This window comes from Cynocephalus volans, chromosome X (assembly GCF_027409185.1).
Source record: "Cynocephalus volans isolate mCynVol1 chromosome X, mCynVol1.pri, whole genome shotgun sequence".
NCBI classification, from domain to species: Eukaryota; Metazoa; Chordata; class Mammalia; order Dermoptera; family Cynocephalidae; genus Cynocephalus; species Cynocephalus volans.
In genome coordinates, this window is record NC_084478.1 from 14,388,409 (window position 1) to 14,408,317 (window position 19,909).

Here is a 19,909-nt window from a genome sequence, read left to right on the forward strand (position 1 = left end):
ACGTGCTGCCCTGAAGCTTCGGATCATCCTGACGGCAGGAGCCCACCCCTGGGGACAGTGCAGCTGAGCCCTTTTCTTTATGAGAGAGACCCAGGGCTCCAATAAATAACCACAGAGCTTTGTTCACTGACTCCGCATTATCCAAACAGCAGGTTGCACGGTTGGATGGCCTGTGACCAAATCCTGGTTCTGCTGTTTTTAAGCTGTGCAGCCTTGGGCAACGCATTTGATGTCACTCTGAGTCAATTGTACCCTCTGGAAAATGAGGGGGTTCAATGAGTTAATGTGCGAAAACATTTAGATCAGAGCAGAAGTTGTTAATAAATGTTAGCTCGTAAGCACCTGCATTTCACAGCAGAGGTTCCCAATTTTTGATGCTAACATGATTTCACATGGGACACCGGTTACACTGCCATTTGCTGAGTATTTATTATGTGTCTGTCTCTAGGTGTTTTCTCATGTAACCCTCAGAACAGTCCTGGGAGTTTGGTGTTTTTATGCCCCTACTATGGGAAAATGGAGAGTTAGTGAGTCAAAGTAACTTGCCTGAGGTCGCCCAGCTAATAAATGGTAAAGCCAGGAGTCTAAACCTCTTCTCTTGGACTCTGAAGCCCACACCTTGAACTTCATTGTTTTTTCAATCACCAAGTATTTATTGAGTGCTAACCTGGGAGCATAGAAATGTACATTTACTTACCACATTTACCATTCAAGTTTTAATCTTAAGAATGGAGAGGTAACTGTCACAAGCCACCCACCCTCTCTGTCCCATACAGCACAGAGCTGGGCTGACTCGTCTTTGCAGGGGAGTGCTGGTTAAGAGACAATGTCTCTGTGCTCGCCATCAGCTTCTCCTCAGACTGTCTCTTCCTTTCTTCAAAATCCTTTTTATTTGGAAAATATACCCCCATTTCTGCATTTACCAGGCTTGGATGTATTTTTTCTCCATTGCAAGATGACCTGCTTGTTCATATTTCCATGCATATGTTAGGCAAACACTTATCAAAAGCCAACCAAGTGTCAGGAACCATAATGGGAAAGTGCATCCTGTGAGTGGGAACGGGGAGTCTTCTGTGTCTGGCCATAGGTTTCTGTGCCATGCTGGGGAGAGATGAGGGGTGGAAGGCGGATGTGCACTTTGTCCTGTAGACCAGAAGGGGAGGAGGGCATCAGTGGTGATGTGCCTGTGACAAGATGTGGATTTCGGAACGATAAACGGCGGTGGTATGCAGGAGAGGCGGGAGGGTACAGTAACGTGGGAGGGCAGGGTGAGGGCTGGAGCCCAGACGGGGCGGGCACAGGCCTGCAGTTGGCCCTCGTGGACGGCAGAGGCACCATGGGGCATTCAGTGAGAATGTCAAGCAGGCCACTGGGGATTGGGTGGGACATCAAGGCTGGAGATTGGGGTTGCCAGATTTAGCAAAATAGACTCTCCGTTCAACTTGAATGTCAGAGAGACAACAGATCCATTTTTAGCTAAAAAGAGAGAGAGAGAGAGAGAGAGAGAGAGAGAAACAAATAAGAAAGAAAGAAAGTTACAGCAATCAGAATAATTTGTTGAACTTTCAAAAGGAGAGAACAGAATTGAGGCTACCAGAGGTGGGAAAGGGGGAAGGGGAGCGGGGGTTAGTGAGAAATTGGTGAAGGGCCACGAAAAATAATTATATTATGTAATGATAAATATAGTGATTATCCTGATTTGAGCATCACGTATTGCACAGTGGTATTGATATTCGATATTGTACCCCACGGATATGTACAATCAATTATGTCTCAATAAAAAATAAATTTAAAAAAATAACATAAGAATGAAGGTACTCCAAAAAGTTTGTGGAAAAATATAATTAAAAGAAAGATAACACCAATCTTTCCATGAACTTTTTGAAGACTCCTTTTATGTCCCATGCAACATCTGGGACAACAAATCATTTTTTGACTATAAACATGCCCCCGATATTGTGTGGCACACACTGATACTATCACATAATTAGTTCCATGATGCAGGGTGTCCTGTGTCTTATCTGGTGACCCTGCTTGAGAGGTGCCAAGGTTGAGCCCTGTATCCCATCCCACCTTTCTCCACCCTACCAGGTAATCGCATGGCCTGTGCTCAGGACACCAGGTTTTTATTGTCAAACCTGGGGCATTCTTGGGTAAACTGGGATGAGTTGGTCACCCTAGGCTGAACAGATATGGGTTGAATTGAATTTAGAGAGTCTTCTGACCCTTCTGCAACCTCCTGGAGGCCTTCAGTTGGAGCTACTGCTGTGTGTCCCTGGGTGAATTGAGGGCTGTGCCGGGTCTGGGGTCCGCCCCCTGGAGACCACAGTCTGCAGCTCCGCACCTCCACAGCGCCATCTGGCGTCCGCCTTGACTGTGCTGTAGAATTCCAACCTTTATCAGAATTTTCCTTTGTTTTGTATTTTTTTTTTCCTTGAAGAACATTTGCTGCTGACTTAGTCCTGTTTTAAAATTCTGTCCGGTTGACAGCTGTCCTGTTTTAATCTCTGTGTGACTCTCCTTCAGTTAATTCCTTTCTCCTCGGTTCAGTATAATCTACCCCCTGCAGGTTGCTTATCAGACTGACATACACCACAGGCCTGGACTTTGTTCCGACATCTCTTTATATTTCATCCCAGTGCTGTTTCTCTGCCAAGCAGATGTGTATTAAAATGTGCATAAGAGAAGAAGTAAGCTGGGCTTACTTAAAAATTTCCTTGATTCCCACAAACTCCATTTGGTATAAAATAATTGTCCAACTTGAAAGAGTTTGAGTTTTATTTTTTTCTTGTCATGTATTACATAAGGTGTTAAAAATGACTTCAATTTCCACTCAGGTCTTTGGGTCTTGTGTGTATTTTATTCTTTGGTTCTTTTTTTTTCTTCTTGTGTGTTTTAAACACAGTTTATTTTCAATATGATAAAGGCATCTAAGAAATAAGTCTTCACTCATTTAAGCTAAAGATACGATCACTGGGCTTACACGTACAAACAGAAAGGGAGATTGAATATTGAGAGAGAGAGAGAGAGAGAGAGAGAGAGAAGATATTCTGAGCCCTTTTTTCTGGACTGCCTATTTTAGATCTGACTGTTATAGATAGACATAATTTTGTTACCTTTTGTGACACAGACATCAACCACAGGAACATTTTATCTGGAAGTTTTAAAAAATAGGACCATCACAGCAAGAAGGTGGCGGGAAGGGGGTCCCATATATCAGGCAGTTCAGTCCAGGAAGGAGTCAAAGAATTGGTCAGACCATGGTCAAATTCAAAGCCATGAAAACACAGGGTCAGCACGAGTAGGACAAGAGTAGGGGGTACAGAAAAGCCACCTGCAATCCACAATCAAGTAGGGCTTGCTTTGGATCATGTTTACAACTTTGGCTGAATGTGCACAGCCAGGAGGAACCAGAGGTCTGCAGACAAATCCTTCCCATGTCTGAGCCAGTAGTGGAAGTGCTGACCTGGTGGCAGAGCCTGACCATATCTCAGCCATTCCCCAAATAAGAAACGTGACCTGCCACTTCCAGATTATATCATTTCAGCCCTGAAGCAAATTAGGCGTCTAAGGCCTATATAGCAGATGTAACTTACAGGGATTGTGTTGGGTGACACCTGTCCTCATCGACAGTCGAGGAAATCAGCCTTTACTTGCAACAAATAATTACCACAAATTTCTAAATGCTTCAGTGTCACTGAATTGATGTCCCCGAGTCACCTGAAATTTTTAACTAGCTCTTTAGCTTTATATGTATAGAATTGCCATTATTTATTATGCTTGGACTTGTGCACGGTGAAGTATATGTCTGGAGTGGGGTGTGAGTTCATTCATTAGATTTAAACAGGAAACAAAGCCTTTGCTTAACTTTTATTCATAATGGCACAAGATAGAACTTTAAGAAACACCACTGAAAATCTCATCGCCAACATGAAAATTAAGAGTAACATGTTTTATAAAAAAATTCTTTTTCTATAATACACTTTCCCTTCTGAAGTGAAAAACTCATAAAATACTGAAGCAAATTGCCACCTGCTGGTCAAAAATGGTTTTGCAGTTGAAAAACTTCAAAGTTACTACTGCTGAAGGTGGGGACATTTTACAATGCACATAAAATTACCGAAGAAAACTTTTCCTCAGCCTTTGACACAATGTAAGTACAAAGGTGTAGTTCCACGCCCCCCCAAATATTTCATTTACAAAGAATTGCATGCAATTTGGTTAATACTGATTCGAGGGCAAAGGAAAAACCATGTTCTTCTATAATTTGAATACTCTATTTAGATTCTTAAACACTTTATAGTTGGATTCCAGTTTGTAGTTCTGAAAAATACATAAAATTATACATTATAAATATATATTATATATGGTCTATATAAAATTGAATTTGACCTAAAATGGGATGGACAACTTAATTACTCTTTGTTAGGCACGGCCTTTTTCTTGTTTAACTGAATCCTTTCTAACCAGGTTCTAAAAATATATCTCATAACATATCAAATTTAATATTTTCCTTAAAACTTATTCAATATGAAAAAGCATTCAGTGACTATATGTTTTTGTATCTCCCTACTATATAAAAATATGGCTTCTCATATTCTTTCTTGTTTTGTTAGTGTCTTTCTTAGGCATTGAAAGGAAGGGCTGTCCTCAGTTAAAAAGCTATGGCAAAAGCACAGAAACCCGCTTGTGCATATTCTAGATCATTCTATAGAATCTCATTGTTTAGTATAACTCACGGCTTAATATAAGTGCAGTGATTGTTTTTTTTGTTTTTTTTTTTTAAGTTCCTTCTGTTTTCTCTCTGTGAATCCATCCTATGCGATTATCATACATGATCTGTTACAGAATATACAATATCAAAATTGAAGACACATAAATACAATGAAGCTATCCCAAAGCAAGCGTTTGCTCTTACACAGGGCCAGTGTGGGTAGTTTTTACATTGGACGTGGTCATGGTTTTTGTGTGTGTTTCTGTTTTTCCTAAGGCTGGCTACGCAACAGAACCTTACTCTAAATGGACAGGGGCCAGGGCTCTACGTCTGTAAGTGAACGGGGGTTTGTCTCGTGTTGCTTTTTAAGTGTAAAAGGGGAAAAGTGAGAAAGTGCCCGATTGTCCAACACCAACGTGTTCCCCTCTGGGACGAGGAGGCCGCGCTCGGGGCTCACACCAGCGTCTCCGGGAGGGCGTCGGGGTTGTCGGCGGACAGGAGCTCCCAGATCTGCCACCGCTCCCTCTGCCAGTCCAGCCAGCTGGCGCCCCCCAGGCCTTGACTGTCGCGCTCGCTGGCGGCCAGGGAGTAGATGCTGCTCAGTCTCTTGGCCGAGGCCTCCCGATCTCGCCCGCCCGTCTGGCTTCCCTCTTCCGAAGCCGTCCCCGTGCCTTCTTCGGGCCGCTGGAGCCTCCACAAGGGTGGCTCCGGCGGCTGCAGGGCGGGCTTCCCCGGCCCCGGGTAGGGAGGAGGGGGTCTCTTGTCGCCCCTGCCACGCTCCGGGAGTCTCTGGGCCGAAGGCGGGGCGCGGCTGTGCAGCCAGGCCGGGTCCAGCCCGCCCCCGGGGAGGTCCTCGGCGCTGCTCAAGGTCACGCGCGGCTCCGCCCCGGCCGCCAGCCGCCCTGCGCTGGCGACGCCCTGGCCGTGGGGCGTGCAGCCGACGCGCGACACCGGGGCGTGCGCCCGGCGCTCCGTCGCCGCCTGTGTCCTCCGAGGGGCCTGCGCGCCGCCGTCCAGCTCTGCGAGGTTCCGCTGCCACCGAGGCGAGTGCGGGGACAGGTTCCCTTGGGAAAGGGAGCAGGACCCCGGCCTTAGGGAGCTGCTTTCAAAAATGTCGCCATAGGAACCTGGAAGGCAGAGAAGCGAGAAATGGAGTTAGTCCGCAGGGAGTCCCCGTGGGGGGTTAGAGTCCCGTTATTTTCTTCCCACTGCCGACTTAAAAAAAAAAAAAATTGGTCATGAATATTCATGGAGTCACCGCTGGTGCCCAGGATGTGATGGCCAGACCAATACTGCCACTGCCGACTTCTGAAACTGAAAAAGCACAGCACACTCTCAGCTGCCGCTGCCGAAAAAACACAAACACTTCCCAGCAAAAAAAAAAAAAAAAAAAAAAAAGACTACTTTTTAATTATTCGCACAATTCAGTGGCGACTCCAAACACATGCGCCTAGACTCTAAGTTGGCTGAGCTGTGGAGCTGCACTAAATAGCCTTGTCACCATTTTTGTTTCAGGAAAGGTCCCCTCTACATGGCTATGAAAACTTTTTGGAACTCAGAACATGAAAGCAGCATTAATTCTTGCTCAATGCACCTTGCAATCCAGTCGAGATACACATTCTATCTTTGTGTTTTTAGCACGTCAATAAAAGCTGTAGGAATAAATGAATTGAATCTAAAACACCCCATTCGATGCCTGAAGGTAATGAATACAGCAGCGCTATGTATATTCTCCAACCACCGTTGTGGGAGAGACTGGCTCTCGGTCACCAAATCATTCCCGTGTCCTTCCATGGATGGCATTTCCCAGCCTCTCTTGCAGTTAGGAGGGCCACAGAAACTAGGTCTGGCCAATGAACGTGGAGAGATCTGATGTGAGCCATTTCTACACCTGCTCTAATAAAAAAGCAGAACAAATGCAGTCCTACCTCCTCCTCTCTCTCTCTCCCTTCCCTCAAAACCAGCCCTGTATGGAGAAACCTGGAGGCCTCCAAAGCCTGTGAGGACGGTGCAGCCACAGGTTAGGTGGAGCCTGGGTGACTGCGTGGAACAGAGCATTCCCTCTCCTACCCGACTCCCACCCTCCTCACCGTGCACAATCCACACTGGACTGTGAGGTCAGGGAGAAATTCACCTGTCATAGCTTAAGCCACTGACATTTCGGGGGTGTTTGTAACAGCATTTACTTTTCCCTAACTGATACAACTCGCTTTAGGAAATTAAAGGGAAAGAAAAAACAGTGCATTTCACAAGGCAAATGAGTTCTCGGTGCATATGTCCTCGAGCTGCCATTTTCCTATGGCTATGGCCCCCAAAGTCTTAGAAAATAGGCAGGGAAAGAGAAGAAGACCATGCTGGGGGCAGGGTGGGGGGGTCCGAGCATTTACACAGAGACAGAGGAGAGTCGAAACGGGAGAAGGAAAATGGAGCAGAGCATCTTGGAAGAGCTTTTCCTTGGGGAAAACGGCAGGAAAGCACTTCATAGGATACAATGACATATAGTTAGATGATGAATTAGTACTAAAGTCAGCTGGATTAAATTTCAAAATTCACTGTGCTTTTAAAATGTAATATGGGAGGTATTGCAAAACCACAAGAAGGGGAGTGTATATATGTATTTTGGAACAATAAAGCAAATAATTTACACACTTCATACCATACATCAGCATATATTCCAGATGGATTAAAGAATTAAGGGCTAAAGCAATGAAATAACATTGGAAAGCATACAGATGTCTAACTATCCAACGCTTAACTAAAGATTAATTTTGTGATAGAATTCACAAAAAAGAGAGAGTAGTAGAATTAATTATGTAAAAAAAATAAAAATAAGAACTTCCAGATATTTAAAGCAGAAAAAAAAAAAAAAAGAAAAGAAAAAAAAATGCAAGGGATAGTATCCGTGGCAAACGATCTGGAAAAAGTGTTAACATTTTTATTATATAAAGAGTTCATGAGAATCAATTTTAAAACCACTAGCATACATAAATAGCCAATGACATAAATGAGAGTTCAATGGGGGAAATTCAGCTAATTAATAGACAAATAAAAATACTGGTGAGAAATAAAGGCAAGTTACACGAATAAATACAATTTTGTTTTTTTAAATTAGCAAAAGTGAAAACCCAGCCATTTGCAATAGCCGTGAGATTAAGGTGAAACAGACAGCCACGCGAGTGCCCGGCCACTTCAATCTCACAGAACACAGGCTAGCGCGCCCCCCACGGAGGGCGATGCGACAGTACCTCTGGGTTCTTAGAGAGGCTGATAATATTTGACCCACTTTCCAGCTTGGGATTTATAAATTTTGACTTGCTTTCCAAAATTTTGTGAATATATTAATCATTTCAAAATTCTTTAAAAATACATAAAAGGCTCCTGACAGCACAACTTACTACAACAACAACAAAATTGAAACAACTTAGTTGCTCACGCATTGGGTTGTCAACCACGAATATGCACTCTGTGGAATACACGTGCCCTTAAAATGGATAATGGAAAAGACTGGAAAATGGAAGTTAAAAAATAATACAAAATTGCACAGACAGAATGATCGTTACTATGTTTGAAAACTTTTGCAAATGAAATGGAATGAAATACAGTGAAAGATTGGCACATTTGGGTGGAAAGCCTAAGGCTAGTTTTATCCTCCCACCCCCACCCCCATTTTGAGCATTTCCCAAATAATATTTGACAAGCATGTAATATAATAATAGTAAGGCAAAAATTAAAGAAAATTACTTTCAAAAGTAAGTGCAATACAGTTTACATAATACTTCACCTGTCATTCCTGGGTCTTTGGATCCACTTTTTAATGTCGAATGCCAAGTTCCCCAGATATTGAAAGGCTCCTCTGACATATCTAGGAAAAAGTGTATAAGAAGGCACGTAACACAAAATGAAAATTTAAGGACAAAAGTCAGTATATATTTTTATAACATCTCTACCGTGCAAAGTACTACATTTGCGATTGTGTTGGATACAAACCGGAATACACTTCAGACCTGCCTATCGGGAGGCTTATTCCACGTGGGATTTACAAAAAGGCTCTTTCTGTATCATGGCTGCGGTAGACAGAATAAGGGCCCCCCAAAGACGACTGTGTCAGAATCCCCAGAACCTATAAAGATGTGATTAAATTATGGTTCTTGAGATGGGAGATTTTCCTGGATTATCTGGGTGGCCCCCAAATAATCACAAGGGTCCTTATAAGAGGGAGGCAGGAGAGAAGAGGCTGATCTGTGCTGACTTTAAAGAGGGAGGAAGGGGCCACGAGACGAGGAATGCAGCCACCTCTAGAAGATGGAAAAGGCGAGAAACCAGGTGTTCCCTAGAACCTGCAGAGTGGAAGGTAGCCCTGTGGGCTCATTTTAGGCTTCCAACCTCCAGAACTGTAGGAGAACAAATTCGTGTCACTAAGTTCGTGGCAATTTGTTATAGCAGCAGCAGGCAGCTAATACAAGGGTGGCGGGTGGCCACAGCCTGATTTCCTCTAACCATGTTAACCCAGAGATAGAGGAATCATAGTTACAGTTTGGGTGCTGCCCTCAGGAATATCCGCGACTGGTATTGACACATTCAAGCCCGCCTGTGTTCATTCATAAATCTCTTTGTGCATACATATCTACGGAGTCAGGCACTATGTTAGGCTCCTTCATCATCCCACTTATCCTCACCACAATCCTGCGATGGGATCACAATCACGATTCACAGAAGCACAGGCCGGCCCGGTGGGTGGCTCCATGTGTTCAGTGGCTCTAGCGTAAGGAGCGGGTAAGAAATGCACACAAGGAGACCCAGCAGGTAGCGCCACTGAGTGCTTATCACACGCTGGGTGCTGCCTTCACGACTTTCCATGGATGAGTTAGTTAAACCCAATAAACTGAATACTGTTACCACTGTTAGTCTTCATAGCACGGGGAAATGGGACTCAAAAGCTCAGTCACTCCCCTGAGATCCTGCAGGTTGAAAGCGGCACAGCAGGTTTGTGACTGCAAGTCTAGTGCTCTTGTCATTGGACACTAACACTATTTGGTTCTGGCACACTGTCTTGCTATATAGGTTCTGCGTGTTCTCTTTATAAAAGTAACAGCAGTAACTGGGCAACACCTTACACTAACACCCGAACCCACCGGCCAGGACTCATAAAGTCCCTAAGAAGCTGGAGGCCAAGAGTCGGCTGGGACTACAGGTGGCTCCTCTGGGCACGTGCTTGCTTCCCAGATATATGACAATCGGTGTGTGGGTTGCAGGGACCCTCCCAGACAATGACTGGGTTCACCACACCTTTCTCTTCCTAGAGCAGGTATTCAGCAGGTACTCAGTAAATGCTCACTGAATTACAGAAACATCAAACAAGGGAGAGATGGAGCGAGGTCCAAAGCGCCCCACGCCATGCCACATGCCACAAGAGGAGAGTCACTTGCTGTGGTCAGCGCCAGCCAGGCTCCGGTTTTACCTTTTCCAAGCCGTGGTCCAGGAGAACTTTCCCTTGACTTTGACGACGGCGAGTAGCCCACCAGCATACACTGCTCTGGCACTTTGAAAAGCTTCTCCGAACCCCCTGGGCCCGCGTCCTCTTGCATAGCCAGCAGGGAGCGCTCGGACAGCACGGGGGAATTGTTGTCATAAGGGGAGAGGTCTCCGCTGGAGGCCTTGTTGGAGTCTGTGGACGAGTGCCTCCCGCCCACGGAAAAGGGAACTTCCGACCGCAGCATGTCAGGGCTTCTGGCACAACGAGACAATTACAGGTGTGTGAGTGTGTCAGCCACTAGTGACCAGTGTCAAACAATACGACCGTTACACAAATGACAGGAGGAGAATGCATGGAACACAGGGGCTGAAACAAAGACTTTTAAGCAATGTCCCCAGACGTGTACAACCATACGGTGAGAGCGTTTCCTCGTCATGGCCAGCAGAGGGCAGCAACAGCCAACAGATGGGGCCGAGGAGGCGCGCGGGAACCCAGCTGGATCCCCGCGGAGGAATTCCTGTCCCCACTGCAAAATGAAAGCCTGAATGATGCTCCCTGCCCATCAAGCAAGGAAAAGTGGTAGATAGCTCTTTTACCTCCCTCAATATCCTGAATTAAAAATAATTCTGATAAAACTATTGCTGACATCTTACTTGAAGTTCATTCTGGCGTTATGGACAACTTTTCTTCTCCCTAAAAATATTTAGTGTAACGAAATCCATCCTTCCTGTGATGAAGACGCTGATGCTACTGGTGGAAATTAAGTGTTGCATGTATAAAATGGTGGCCAAAAAGATAAACATATGACCATCACTAGAGTCTGTTGTATTTAAATACACCTAAAATGATTCTGCAGGCAGGAGTGCTTTTACGAATTGATACATCAGACATACTCATCAGCATCTGTTAGCATATTCACATGTGCATGAGTTGTCGCGGCAACAGAAATAACAATGAAAATGTAAGTGGAACAGGAAAACGAGAACTTCAGGAACATGGAAAGAGTGCACAAAGTCTTACCTGAAAACATCTTTATTTTCTACCTTCCTCAAAACAGTGGCCCTGACAACATCTTAAAGGGAAATAATCACAGGTTGATTAGAAGTTCCAGAACCTGCTTCTGTTTCCCCCCCACACCCCCTCTTCGCTTCTCTTTACTAGTCTTTGCTTTCTTTTGGTTTAATTTTTCAAAACAAATCCTTTGTGGTCTTCAATAAGGCAAAAACACGCCTAAGCCATTGTTCCCCAACCCAATGGTTTCGTGCATGCGATTGCAGCAGGCGCGATTGCAGCAGGCGCGCTCATAGGGCGTCTAGCCTGGGCTCGGGTTTCCAGCAGGGGCTAGTGTCCAGGGGAAAGCATCCCAGAATCTGCCTGTCACCGGGGCAGCCAAGGGCTTCGGCGCTTTTGCCGAGGACATTTCCTACCCACATGGAATAAATAAGTCTTTTCCTTGCCTCCTCTTTGAACTGATATCGGACAATCTTATGGGAAGGAGCCAGAGGACAGCCATGACGGTGATTTTCCAGACCTTTAGGCCTCCAATGAATTTGAAGGGAAAATAAAAGGATCGTACTATTTCTGCTGGAAAGTGGGGGGAGGGGGAACTATTTAACCACCATATCTACTTAAAGGGGAAAACAGTCTCCTTAATTCTAGCTGAGGGAACATAAAACAAAACACGGACATGTGTCTGTTGTCATGGGGTTTGACTCCACTTGAGGAAGTTTACTATAAAAATGAGAAAAATCCAATGTGTTGAACTGGTAGCTGACATGGATCTCAGCTCAGAAGCAGGGTTCTATATTCCGACGAGGTCTAGAAATCATACTACTGTGCTAATTTCATTTGTTTTCCCTGTTCAGTTGACATTTTTCCAGTCGTTAGTGAAAATGTCTTATGTCTACTCAGCAGGAAAAAGCCGTGGTTTTATATCAATAACAGTGAGTACATAAAGACTTATTGTATGGGATGTTTTAAAGAGAGGCAAGTCAATTCATTAGCCAATGTGGGGGTGCAGAAAACTATTCCCCAAAATATGCACTTTGGCATATCCTCAAAATTAAGATTCCTCTAACCTTGTCTTCCCCATCAAGGGCAGGGAGGGACTTTCTCTGGAATTTCCTTATCTAACTAAGAAAGCTTTTGTCCAAAAGGAATGCAATTATCTTTAGATCCCTTCCCTAGGAATCTCATCAAATAACCAGGAAAGATTAACTCCCTGAGAAAAGAGAATGGGCGGTCACCACACCTGGACAGACTTTTCCACAAAATACTACCTGCCTCTCAGGCTCATTCCCTAATAATCATTTATTGTTCCTCAATAGGATCGCCTACAATCCCCACCTCCCCTCTCCCCTGTGAAGACTGGTATGTAACTGGTACATGTAACTGGTATATAAAAGTGGTACATATAAGACTGGTACATGTAAGTCTGGTACATATAACGCCCCATGCACTGCCCCTCCCCAGCACGTTCAAATAAAATTTGTTATGTCCTTTCTTCACAGTAATTGAATCTTGACAGTTGATTTTTTTCAGTAAACCTTCAGGGGTGAAGAGGAAGCTTTCCCTTGGTCCCTATGCCCAAACAAAACAACTCCCAGGCTTATGAATGTTTTGGTTTTTGCCCCCTCATATTGGGAGGAAAGTTTTGTAAATGTCATGTTAGTTTACAGAGACCCACTCATTCGGTCTCATGTCTTGCTCCTCTGTCTTACAAAACATATAGAGGAGAATATATTAAACAAAATGTTGTAAGTTGCAGATTCAACCAGGAGTTATGTGCATAACGAAAGATACCCCATGGAAGAAACTTCTCTTAAATCTTGGTACTAGGGAGATGTGGGATTCTACCGAGCCAGGAGGTTATTTTCACCCTATGAAACTGCGAGGAGGTTATTTTCACCCTATGAAACTATGAGTCATGTAATAAATAATGTATTTCTGTCTGCAATGGACGTTACAAGGCTCACAGAAACTGGGGCTCCACGGGCATTGGTGTATCAACGCTTGAGGGAGGCCTTCGTGTGTTTGCACCCCAACTTCAAGGTTTTCCTTTCCCCAGCCTCTCAAATTACTTACTATGATATTATTCCACTTTACGTATTTTCTCAAGCTGCTTCCAAAAAAATTTTTGGACGAATGTACAGACAGGAAAATCATCCCCACATTAATCGTTGATGAAAAGGCAACATGCTTCATGAGAACATTTAGTTTGGTGAACACAAAACAAAATAAAACAAGGACAATAATAACAATGACGAAATTAACTGAAGTTGCCAACTACTTTTTCCTCCATTCTCATAGCTGCGATTGAATCTGACCAAGCAGAGGTGAGAGAGGAGGAGAGGACCACTGGCCCTTTCCTCTGTTCTTTGGGTTGACTCTGCAAAATCTCATTGCGGGCTCGTGCAAGTGTGCTTCCCAGAGCCGCAGAATCTGTATCACCTGGGAGCTCACTGGAAATGTCACTTCTCAAGCTCCACTCTGGAACTACTGACAGGACTGGCTACATCATCTGCAGAGCCCAGTGCAAAATGAACATGTGGAGTCCCATGTTATAAAAAAAAGAAAAATTAAGAATTTCAAGATGGTGACAGCAGATCATTCAACCATATGTGGGCTGCTTCTGAGTGCAGGATCACAGCCCAGGAAGTCAGCTCTGCCTATTGCAAGGGAAACTCTGGGGTGGGGCAGCAAACTGTATTTACAGAAGGCCTCCAGGTGATTCTGATGCATGGGGATGTTGGAGAACCTCTAATAACCAAACCTGCCTTTCCTCCCTCAATCCATAGACTGCTAAGAGCCAAATCAGGAGAGAAACCACAGATCATGACCAAAACCGCAGCACTGGCTGGCCTGGTGTGTGTGTGTGTGGGGGGGGTGGTGGAATGTGGTGGTCCTGACCTTCGGGTGGCCGGGGCCACAGCTGAGGGAAGGACAGACAGTGTGCGCATCCCAGCTGACTTCTGGACCTCCTGAGTCTGCCGTGAGCACAGTCCAGATGACTGAACGTAGCCTGGTTGTGCGTCAGGGCATGTTTGAGGTGAGAGGGGGGCAGGAGGGACCAACCTGAGTTTCTCTCCTCTGCTGGTTCAGTCTCCTAAGTCAAGCTACCAAAGTGACCACAGCTGGGGTCCCCATCAGGGGAGAAACTGGGGGGAGGCGGCTGAAGATAATCCCTGGAGGTAGAGGTGGAAGCGGTGTCTCACGGTAGACACAGGCCCTGAATCTGCTCAGGGTGGCTGGGGTAAGAGCCAAAGACACAAGCCGAGGGGGCCATCCAAGGAGATTCCTTTCCAGCCCCCAGTGTGTCCCCGCCATGGGAGGGATGCATTATGAGCACACATGGCAAGCAGCTTGAGAAATATTCTTTTGTCAAACAACCTCTTGGCCTTGGTAAGAAGAGTAACAGCTGATATTTGCACAGGGTTCAGAGTGTGGCAGGCCTTGTACTAAGCCACTGCTAACAACTCTTCTTGTTCCTGATCTCTATCTAGTACTCAGCAAAAGAAACAGGGAGTTCACTAAATACCATGTCTTTCCAGCAATAGAGGCAACAAAGGTTGGGACCCTGCTAAAATTTATTTAATAAATAGAATTCGACATTATTACAAGTCAACAGTAACATGCTATATTTTATACTTAGAGTAGGTGGCCTTCTTAAATGCTTAAAATATTTTCCTATCTATCATTTTATTTTCTCAGCAGAGGTCAAAAGGTGGTGGCCAAATTTTCCTGAGAACTCATGTCCAAGAATTGTCTTTCCACGTGAAAGCTCACCGATTAAACAACAAAACAAAATTGTTTTATTCACCGCTCAGCACTCTCATGACAACTTAGGCAGTTCAGAGATTTTAAAAAATTTAGTGTCATTTCACTGCTTTATTATTGAATCTTTTGGAATCAAATCCAGGATTAATACATAAACACATATACATATACATAGGTACTCCAAAACATTCATGGAAAAGTAGAATTAAAAGATACTACAAATATTTCCATTAAACTTTTTGAAGTACCCTCACCTATACACGTATACACCCCACACATATACTCAATACACACACACACACACACACACAAATATACATACATAATTATATGCACACATAAACACATATTCACACACATTCACATATAAACACACATGCACACATATATACACAAATACACATACACAGACATGCACACACATATACACATGGATACATATTCACACATATAACATACATAATTATACACACATGCAACTATATACACATGTGCACACACACAGGCACACACACCACCCTCTTAGGCAATCCAATTGGAAATAATGACAGAGGACAGAGAGAGAGAATAGGCTTTCTGAGTGGAGGCTGGAGTTTGGAGAAATTTCTGGAGACCTGGAAGCAGAACTATGAGGGCTTTTCAGAGTACATTCGTCCCCGCAGAGGGGGCTTGACGTCCAGTCACGTGGACACCTTCATGAAGTACCTACACTTTGTGTCTGCTCATTTCCACTTCTAAATCTATTCTATCCTGAAGTTTCTGGAACACTATTAAATGTATGGAAATTACTGTTTCCAATAAAGGCAGTTTGTCTAATGTATAAATATCAGGTAAAATCTATAAAGCTCTGAAAGATTTTTCATATAAAAAAAGCACCAATCAGAAAACAAGTTCTTAGGATCCAGAAATTCTGTGAGAGGGCGGGGTGTGAATAGACCCAGGTATACTGCAGTGGAAATTTGGATGGTAAGAGAAGATAGAAAAGGAAAAATTTCCCTGAGCCTGTAACCTAGAGATAAAAATGAGAAGAAAAATGAAAGCTACTTTTCAGGCTGCAGCTGTCAGAGAAGGGGCTGTCAGCCAGGATCAGGGTCCCCTGAAGGCGGCTAAAACCTGCCATCGTCAGTCAGCTCGGGGTGCTCCTTGAGTGTGCACTACCTTGCTCAGACCAGCTCCAATGAACAGCACTCTCTAATTCCTGAACACTGGTGGGAAGATGAACCCAGGACGCAGTTTTTAGTGATTTTCCACAGGACACTCAGTGTCAAATCTAGAAAAACGCACCACCTTTTGGGTATCTCTGAAATGTCTTCTCTCAGGTTTGCCGCTAGGATAGTCCAACTCTAAGAAGACCGTTTTGAGTTCAGGGTCCCATGTAAAGGCATTCAAATATTCATCTATTTATTTACATAAAATATTTACTCTGACCAGTGATTCACTAGATGAGGAATAGTCTCAAAACCTGCAGTGGGCTCTCCTTTTATGTTTTGGAGTTTAATGGACTGAAGTTCAGAACGTTGGGTGGATGGGTTGCCAGTTGACATGGGTTTGCATCCAACGAAAGAGCCCAATGGCCTCTCTTAGCTCAGGGTGTAATGGATTGAGGTTGGAGCCAGTCAAGATGGGTTTGCCTCCATGCATGGAGGGGTTCTCCACTATACCCTCAAACCCCACAGCATGCATGGCCAGTCCCAGCTAATCAAACAAGCATGGGATGGACATGGAGAGCGAATCACGTCCTCACCCTTAGCTGGTCCCTCCAGGTCAGAGTGTAAACACGCTGGCAGGGTACTGTGGGCAGGCCTGCACTGCAGCCGGAAGCACAGAACTTGTTCTGTAGATAAATGGAAAACTCCGGTTCAATCACCGGATGTGCCCAGCCCAGCCCCTCGCTGAGCTGCCCCAGCGAGAAACACCCACGGAAATTTCAAATGTGCATTGCCTTCACCCTTAGCTGGAGAGTTTGACTGATAAACTGCAGTCTGTTGGAACTCTAAGCATGTAACTTGTGGGGCTCCAAGGCTGTTACCCTAAAATAGGGTGCTTTGACATGCTGGAATAAAGAAGCAGTCTCGAGGTATATCTCTGACCTCTCCCCTCTCCTGTCCCTCAGTTCTCTGTCACTCTCCAAAGCACAAGATGAAGCTGTTCCCTCATCTGCCTAAAGTCCGGACCCACCAAAGAAGAAGACAATTACTTCTGGTTCTTTCCCTGAGTTTTCATTAACTTATAACACAGGAAGGAAGACTGGAGTCTGTCAACACACCTGGACTAACTTTTGTCACAGGCCATTGTCTTCTATTTTGGTCCCATTCGGTATTTTGAAGAGAATCATTTACCAGTCATTGTCTACTCTGTGGACCCAAAAGAATTTGTCCCAGGCCATTGTTTGAGGGTACTTCAAAAAGTTCATGGAAAGATTAGTATTATCTTTCAATTCTATTTTTCCATGAACTTTCTGAAGTACCCTGGTATGTTCTCCAAGCCCATTAAATCCCCCTAAAAATCATTTACCCCTACACCCCCATCTCCTCTTTCCCTATGAAGAGGGGTGTATAAGCTTCTGTGCCCCACTGGGATATTAGCATTCATTCTGCAGTTCCCCCATGCTATGCATGTAAAATAAAATTTGTTATGCCTGTTCTTCATAGTAATCTGAATTTGTCAGTGATTTTTAATGAATCTTCAGGGGTGAAGAGGAAGGTTTTTCCTTGGCCCCTACATAACCACCTTGGATAATATTAATTGTACTGGCGAAGGAATTCACTGCCACAGCAGCTCTGGAATTATGGACGCTTGTCACATTCATCCCACTCAGCTCTGCAAAACTTCCCTTATGCAGAATCCTGGGGAAAAAGACACCCGACCCCAAAGAGGAGCTGACATGGATCTAAACTCCCCACCAGGGGATGAAGTCAGCACCCTGGACATCAGGCTTTGGAGAAATTTCTCCCCTCATTCTTAGTCCTTATTAATTCCCTCTTAATTGCCCTGACATATGGAGCATTTATGACAGGTGAGGATAAAAGAATGCTGTCATTATTCATTTTATCTATAGTGTGCCTGATAAAGCATCTTCAAGTTAATATTTTGCAAATTTATCAAGAAGCTGTAAATGACAGTAATGGTGTTAGAAGGAAGGGGTGACGTGATCAACTCTCCCTCCATCCTGAACTGCCTTTCCATGGCAGGCTTGTTGACACTTTTTGGAATTTTTCATTATGGAGTTCCCTATTCCACATCATTCTTTCCTGAAACTGTCTGGCTGAAAAGGCTTTCTTGAATGGAGTGTGTGTGTGTCGGGGGTGAGGGGTAGGTGGAGGTTAATGTTTCATAATTTTCAGGGCACTGGAGTGAAATGACAGTTGAGGACACCAGCTACTGCCAGTCAGTGGGATTCCTGGCTGTTTTATTGTACTGGGAAAGTCAGATTTCTTGTCTCTGAAAATTTCTTGAAAACCTTTCTGAGTTGACAAATCCCAGTAAAAGAAAAACAGAAATTATAGTCCATCTCATAACACTCCATGGATTTGTGGAAGAAGACATTTTTAATGGTGATCTTGGGAAGATTAAAATAAATTGTCTGCATGATATTTATTTGATAAGTTAAATGTGATACCCTTAAATGACAAGAAATCCTGACACTCCTCCAGGATGAAGAAGGTAGACTTATCATTCAATAGAATGAACATCTACCTAAACGAAACAATTCTTTTCCAGTTCTGATATTTTATTTTTTGAGACAAGTACTAGTCTTCACCCACAGTCCTGACTAGCTAGTCACCAGTTTTGCTATTTTTTGACAATTTCAGTAAAAACTGTGTGAAAGCCCCCAAGAATAAACCATGATGAAATCTAAAAATATGTATCTGTGGGTTTGGTTCATTCATATCTGCCTTCTCCCCAAATGCAGTTAAATTTGTTTTATTTGATCTCATTTCCAGAACATAGTAGGGAAGATGTTCTATTTAGCCATGTTTAATTAGTATTATATTCCTGGGGAACCTATGAGGTTTGACAAAATAAGAGTGAATCTTCCTTGAATATTTTCTCGAGCCTATATTTAAAAATTACAAGAACTGTTGTTGGAACTAGTCACCATGTGACAGATGATCTGAGCTCTACTGAGCTCTGGATTTATAGGGGATTTTCACATCAATCATGCTCAGTTCTGCAAAGCATCCCTTACGCAGAATTCTAGGGACCGGAGGCACATGAGGCACAGAGAAAGCTGTATACCCCTATAAACATGGTTTTATGTATGGTTAATTTTTCCCCAGAACATTCAAGTTGAAAAATATCAAAATATGGAAAAGTAGGTACATTAGAACTTACAACATTATATTAAGTTTAAATGTTTTATTTATGCCACACAGAATTTCATTATTTTATTTTAGGTTAACTTAATTAAAAATTATTTAAAATTGTCACTCAGTCAAGAGAAATTGTCAAACATAGCAATTTTCTCAGTTGAAGCTGAGATATGCAAAGTAGGTTTTGATAATATGATCGATGAGTTGCTTCCAGGTGAGCCAGTGGCACATAGTACCTTTTGCTCCAGGTTACAGTATGGCTAAACATGGCATTAAGTCTTTTAAAATTTTTAATATTTTGTTCATCATGGATTTTTAGCATTAACTTTGATTTTTTAAAATATTACAGTACAGAATAGTTCATTTTGATGACTACGTTTTATGGCACCCCCTTTGATTTTGGGCCCAGGCGAGTGCCTCCCTTGTCTCTCCTGGTTCCAGCCTGGCTATGACACCTCTGTTCTGTTGCAAATGCCCACATTCAGCATACCCGTGGTTAACACTCTGTTCTCATCCCTATTTCCTCACAACCCTAAATCAAAGGGGGCAGGGGGGCTATTTTAAGTACCTTTAAAGAACATATAGTTCTAATAAATACATTAGACAAGCAATTAAAAACACTGAAAGTCTTGC

The 19,909-nt window shown here is 43.7% G+C and overlaps 1 protein-coding gene across 1 annotated transcript in view; it reads right to left on the reverse strand.

The window, feature by feature from the left end:
- Positions 1–5,167: 5,167 nt before the first annotated feature.
- Positions 5,168–19,909, reverse strand: part of ARHGAP6 (Rho GTPase activating protein 6) — a 483,079-nt gene continuing 468,337 nt past the window's right edge. The window contains exons 11-13 of the mRNA XM_063083843.1: positions 10,173–10,441; positions 8,496–8,576; positions 5,168–5,841 (exon numbers count right to left, since the gene is read on the reverse strand). Of these exons, the coding sequence (XP_062939913.1) occupies positions 5,168–5,841; positions 8,496–8,576; positions 10,173–10,441 (1,024 nt within the window). The remainder of the gene's footprint in view (positions 5,842–8,495; positions 8,577–10,172; positions 10,442–19,909) is intronic.